Source organism: Vicia villosa, unplaced genomic scaffold (genome assembly GCF_029867415.1).
Source record: "Vicia villosa cultivar HV-30 ecotype Madison, WI unplaced genomic scaffold, Vvil1.0 ctg.002222F_1_1, whole genome shotgun sequence".
Taxonomy (NCBI): Eukaryota; Viridiplantae; Streptophyta; class Magnoliopsida; order Fabales; family Fabaceae; genus Vicia; species Vicia villosa.
In genome coordinates, this window is record NW_026705868.1 from 177,718 (window position 1) to 184,430 (window position 6,713).

The 6,713-nt window shown below is 33.3% G+C and overlaps 1 protein-coding gene across 3 annotated transcripts; it reads left to right on the top strand.

Annotated features, from left to right (window-relative positions):
- The first annotated feature begins 2,459 nt into the window (after positions 1-2,459).
- On the top strand, positions 2,460-6,172 carry LOC131638218 (phosphatidylinositol 4-kinase gamma 7-like). 3 transcript variants are annotated; one of them, XM_058908765.1, is made up of 3 exons: positions 2,460-2,783; positions 3,236-3,364; positions 3,716-6,172. In XM_058908765.1, exon 3 carries the CDS (start codon positions 3,996-3,998, stop codon positions 5,913-5,915), a length of 1,920 nt encoding a protein of 639 aa, XP_058764748.1. In that variant the 5' UTR covers positions 2,460-2,783; positions 3,236-3,364; positions 3,716-3,995; the 3' UTR covers positions 5,916-6,172. The 3 variants fall into 3 exon arrangements, with proteins under 3 accessions (XP_058764748.1, XP_058764749.1, XP_058764747.1); XM_058908766.1 differs by having other exon boundaries at positions 3,249-3,364; XM_058908764.1 differs by lacking the exon at positions 3,236-3,364.
- The last annotated feature ends 541 nt before the right edge of the window (positions 6,173-6,713 follow it).

Here is a 6,713-nt window from a genome sequence, read left to right on the forward strand (position 1 = left end):
TTTGAATTTGAGTGTCCCGAGGGAGTCAAAATAGTGGATAGTGGTGCCCCTATAATTTTTTTAAACAATAAATACATAAGAATAAAAGAAATAATTGAATAAAAAAACACATTTTTATTTGATATTGTGAAAAAAAAATACAAATATGGATATTTGAATCAATGTTTATACTACATCAAAACATAAACCACTATAAAGAGAGTTATTCTTCTTCTTCTTTTTTTCCTCTTCTTAATTCGATCTTTTTTCCTATAAAAAAATTGACCAAACCTTTAAAATTATTTAAATATCATCCTCTTAGTATTTTTTGTTGCAAAATCATTAATAATTTGGTCATAATCAAGGTTCCTCAAAATTTTATTTTCAATTGAAATCAACACAAGACTATTTATTTAATCAATCTTGTAACATAGTAGATCTCAAATAAGATTTTAATAATTTTAATTTAGAAAAACTTTTTTCCGGCAGATGCAACTCTGATAGGAATAGTCAATATTATTTTATAAGCTATGCATGCCTTTAAAAAACAATTAAAACTCTTTAAAGAACTCAATATCATATAACTTGATTTTGATTCAACTATTAAAACTTTTCTAATAAATTTAATTCTTCAAACAAAATTTCACCATAAAGATCAACAACTTAATCCAAATTTAACACGGTCAGAAGATTTCTAACCTATCAAATAACATTATCAATAATATAAAATATTATTTATATCAATTTTAATTTTAGTGCTTCAATTAAACTGTTTAGTTCCTAAAATTATGAATATATTAATTAGTTTTATTTTAGGGGAATTAATTAATTTCATTCTGCTTTATATTTTATTATGAAAAATTACATTCTTTTATTAATTTTGAGTTTGTATTGCCCCTATAATTTTGTTAGCCGGTATTTTCAACAAAAAATCTAACAAATTGTTTTATAATAGAAAATTTTCTTTTAATATATACTTATTATATATAAGGGTAACAAAAATTTTGGTGCCCCTAAAATTATGGGGTCCTGGGCTCCCGTCCCGCGAACCCATGCTCAGGACCACCCTTGACTATAGTGCGAGAATGTGTAGATATTTATTAACCTCAATATAAATTTTAAAATATTTTTTTAATTGATTCTTTCTCAAATACGTATATTATTTATAGAGTAATGTTAACAATTTTAGTAAGTGTTTATTCTACGGATCAAAATTTTTTAAAATTAAAATTAATAAAATTCTATGTAAGATCAACAATGTCTCTACAAAAATTAATTGATTTTATTATTTATTGAAATTTATTTTTTTACAAGAAATCAATTAAGATAATTTAATAAATAATTTTACATCTCAAAAAGTTATAAAAATAAAATTTATTTAAATTATTTATATAAAAATTAATTTTATAAAAGTCTTAATTCTCATAGTTTACTTTAAAATTCAATATTAGTTGAGACGACACTGATTAAAAGTAGGGTCTTGCTAATCAGTGTCCTCAGGACAATGGTTAAGCATTCTAAAAAAAGAAAATATTTTATAGAAAATTTAACATTTCAATTTTCAAGACATTAAATATGCAGATTACCGAGATAAATTTACTATTTTAAAAGCCTTAGCCATTGCCATGAGAACACTGATTAACATTTCCTTTAAAAATATAATTTATATTAAATGTAATTGATTCTAGAATGTTATGAGCATCATTGAGTTAAACTTTTAATTGATTCTAGAATGTTTTAAGATCCTTTTCAAATTTTTTCCTCTAATTCATTTCAAATTACCTAATATGTTTATTATATATTTTACAAAAATATTCCAATTAAAACTATTCTTTTTTAATTCTTCTTTCATATTAATATGAATATGAATAAATATTAGATTCATTGAAAGATTAATGTATTTGATCTCTTTCTAGACTAAATACATAAATTATTAAATGAATCTGATAAATAAATTTAAATAATTAAAAAAAGAAAAAATAACAAATAAAATTTAATAAAAAATAACATTAATATTGTAAAACAATTTATAATATATTTTTTAAAAATGATTTATAATTAAAATTAGAAGGACTGATATAAAATACACAATTAGAAAAAAAGACTTTCTTTATAAAAGGGAGACACAAGAACATGACTACGATCACTGTATCTTCTTTATTCTAAAGAGCGGAAAAAGTGAATCTGGTCATAAGGACAATATCGTCATTTCCACATAGACAAATTCACTCTGCTCATTCATAGATCCACGGTCAGATTGGTCCTGAAAACTGTGACAAAACCTCTCACCCCATTTACTATCTGCCACTCCCACGTGACTTTCCCAATCTATTCTCTCCACGTGCCCCCAAATCAACGGCTAATATCACTTCTCATCTCCATCATCTCACGGTCCATATTCCATGTTCTAGACTCTTCTATTTTCCTCAAGACGGTCAAGCTCCCTAACCACGGTTAGATTTGTTAACCACACTTCACGCGTTGGTTAAAGAACGTTCTCATTCTCTTTCTCAGAATCATTTATCTGAAAACGAAGAAGAAGAAACTGAGAGAGAAAGAGAGGGTTTCGTTTTCGTTGCAGTTCGTAGGATATCTCTGAGTTCTGAGCCAACTCGGACGAGTCTTCTCTCATACGATTTTCTCTTCGTTTCTCCCTCGGTTTATCCGAACAATTCGACGGTTAATTCTCTTCGATTGTTCGGATCTAGCATTGCTGGAGCTCAAGCTCAATGGCGTAGTCAAGAATTTCTCTCATTCCGTTGATTTCTTGTTTCCATCGTTCAATTTGATCCAATAATCACGAGGTATTGCGATGGATCTTTCTTCTTTCTTTTTTTTTGTTCTGTAAAATTTTCTTTGCTGGAAATGAATCGAAGCATGTGTTTTTTAGTGCTGTTAGATTCTTTGATGTTTTTCGAATTGGTGTTGCATGTTTTTGTTTTGGATAAATGATGATGTTGATTTTGGAATTGTGAAATGATCACTAGATGTTAGAGCTTACATCTGTACCTGTTCATACAGAAGCTGAAATCCCCAAAAAAGTAAAAATAATTTTAGATTGAACGTGTTTTTGGATTCAAATTAATAACTTGTAAACATATATAGTTTTTTTCTATATGAATTCAAAATGTTATTTGTAAGTTTATTAATTCTGGTTTAGCTTACAATTTGTTTGTGTTATTATATTTTTAATGTGATTTGTAACAAGCAGCTTATGTAGTGCAATGTTCAGTATTGACCAATCAATGTTACTAAGCATGTTGTCTCAGATCCATGTCTTTTAAGTGGTGAAGGTGAAGGTTTTGTTGGGGGAGATCAAGTCCAATTTGGGGATCTCTATGCCTCAGGATTAATCTCTCTGGCTATCTCTGGCAAAACATAACGGGTGATTTATCATTGATACTGAGCTTATAATCTAATTGTAAACGTTTTATATAGATGTGTAATTAATTAGGTAATGGAATAATACTTGTGATAGAAAAGGTGATGAAGTAATAAAATTAATGGTATTTGAATCTGCAGACACTCTTATTAAAACTGAACAGTGTGTTAAATCTGTGAGTTTTCTAGAATAATGTCTTTCCATATTAGCATATTGACTGTAGTTGTTAGTACTTTGAGTTGTAATTGATTTAATCTGTTGCTTGCTGTTCATGATTTTAGGATTTTTTTGTACTATTCTTACAGATCTGTACTGTTATGATGAGAATTTTGATAGAATCTTATGAATTTGCAGTTTTTTTGTTGTCCTATGAACCTTGTCTCCTGATGGCATCAATGTAGCTGTCAGCTAGTGTCTATCTCCAATCTTGCCTTAGTTCTTCAATTCATTTGCTCTGGGAACTTGTGTGGTTTAATACTTTTGTCAATATTAATGATCGTTGGGGATCTAGAGATTGGTTTCATACAAGTGTCATTGGCTTTGGAGTTTGGCGACTTCTTGGGACAGAAGAAGCTTTATTCCACTGCCACCTCTCTTGCCATCTGCCGAAATTACCCAATCCTAGCCCCGACACATGTCTCGTAAATCAGATAGCCCTGTTCAAACTCAGATGGCTGTGGCTTTATTCCGTAGTCCGCTTGGTAGGGAGTACCTTGAAAGTAAGAGAATGGAAGGGAGGCAACCTTCTGGCAAGAGAAGGGTTTTTGTGCAAACTGAAACTGGGTGTGTCTTGAGCATGGAATTGGATCGTAGTGACAATGCACATACTGTGAAGAAGAGGTTGCAGATTGCACTTAATGTCCCAACCGAAGAGAGCTCTCTTACTTTTGGGGATGTTGTCTTGAAGAATGACCTTAGTTATGTTCGGAACGATACCGCCCTTCTTCTTACACGTAACCTTATGCATCGAAGTTCATCCACTCCATGCCTCTCACCCACTGGGCGAGATATGCAGCAAAGTGACAAGAGTGGTCCTATTGAGATATTAGGGCAATCAAGCAACCTGGATATAATGAAGCATATGGTCAAGGACATTGTGAAGGCAATGAAGATTGGGATAGAACCAATTCTAGTTCATGGTGGGCTTGGGGGTGCATATTACTTCCTGAACAGAAGAGGCGAGAGTGTTGCAATTGTGAAACCAACAGATGAGGAGCCTTTTGCTCCAAACAATCCAAAAGGTTTTGTTGGTAAAGCTCTTGGACAACCTGGTTTGAAACGTTCAGTTCGGGTTGGCGAAACCGGCTACAGGGAAGTTGCAGCTTATCTTCTTGATCATGGTCATTTTGCCAGAGTACCTGCAACTGCCTTAGTGAAGATTACTCACTCAATATTCAATATCAATGATGGAGTCAATGGGAAAAACATCCAGAAGAAGAAGCTGGTTAGCAAGATTGCATCGCTGCAGCAGTTCATACCTCATGATTTTGATGCAAGTGACTATGGGACATCTAGTTTCCCTGTTACTGCTGTGCATCGTATAGGGATATTAGACATTAGGATTCTTAACACAGATAGACATGGTGGCAATTTGTTAGTTAGAAAAGTTGGGGCTTTTGGTGAAGTGGATTTAATCCCTATCGATCACGGGCTTTGCCTGCCAGAAGCTTTGGAGGACCCATACTTCGAGTGGATTCATTGGCCTCAGGCTTCAATTCCATTCTCGGAGGACGAGCTTTCTTATATAAAAAATCTCAATCCTGCTCGAGATTGTGAGATGTTACGTAAGGAACTGCCTATGATTCGTGAAGCCTGTTTGAGAGTCTTATTACTCTGCACCATTTTCCTCAAGGAAGCTGCTACTTATGGACTGTGCCTTGCTGAAATTGGTGAGATGATGACTAGGGAATTCCGTAGTGGCGAGGAAGAACCCAGTGAACTGGAGGTTGTTTGTTTGGAAGCAAGGAAGTTGTTGGCAGAAAAGGAAGAGCTATCTCCAAGGACTGACCTGGAAGATGATGAATTCCTGTTCGATATAGACTGTGATGTAGCTGGGTCAGAAACTGGTATGAAGATGACAATGGACAATTCCCTAACTAGAGCACCTTTTCAGCCTGGACATGGAAGTGGGTATGGTCGTAACCCGTTTTCCAAATTTTACGAGAGCATTGAGGAGGAGGAGGAAGAAGAAGGTGATGGAAAATATCCTAAAGTTGTCACTTTTCCTCCTCGCCAAAAACTCCCAAAGGTTTCTGAAATTTCCGTGTCACTGAAAAACATCATGTTAAGTGAGGCAAGCAAGAAACACCAGAAGCATTCAGGAGGAAAAGCAGATAATGGCCAATACGGGAATACATCATCTGGTCGTAGGAGCGCCAACGAGAAGCTTCCTGCAAGCATAAGCTTTGTGAGCATGGCAGATATGACTGAAGATCAATGGACAATGTTCCTAGACAAGTTTCAAGAACTGTTGTACCCGGCATTTTCCAAGAGGAAATCCATAACCATAGGTCAGAGACAGATACAGAGGCTTGGTACCTCGTGCCAGTTTTGAAGTTGAGCAATACTTTGGTATGATGATAGATAGAGCACTATAGACGAATAATAAGGGTTTATAGGTTGTTGTTAGGATAATTCTGGTTTATGATATTTGAATAGGTGCCGGAAGAACTACTGTAGATAATGCTTGTATTTTGGTTTCATTTTTTATTTCTTTTTTTCCTCCGAAGGCTTGTCTGATAAATAACTTGTAGGATAAATTTGTGAAATGAAACTTATATGTATATAAATGAAAGCCTCTGTTTCCTTTTTCGTTTTGATTTGATTACTTATATACATCAATATCTTGCTACATTAATGCATTACTCTATATACACTCTCAGTCTGTATTCTGTCTCTGATGAAGCAGATGTTCAAAAGGAATGATTCTGGTTGAGGTTGAGTTTTCTCTAAGGCAAATATTATAATGGAAAAATGAATTATTATTATACTATATGGTTACAAACTGTTTGTTTAGACTTTAGATGAAGTCATGATTGTAGATAACATGTGATGCATTTTAATCACTTTTAATATAAAGCAGCATCATGGTGGGGTTGGAGCATTAGATTATGAGTTTGGAGCCCCATCTTAATCATGAAAACAGTGATATTTTTTGTTGGCTTCTTGTGAGAACATGCTGCTTCCAAGTTGCTCTAGCTAAACATGCCGTAGGTATTTGTATTTATGAGTCACATACATTTGTCACCAATGTTTTTATAATTGGCTGTCATCCACATTCTCTATTATTATTTTTTTCTGCCGTCTCAACAAGTACAACTTCTTTTGCGGTGCAATCAAAGTATGTAGAATT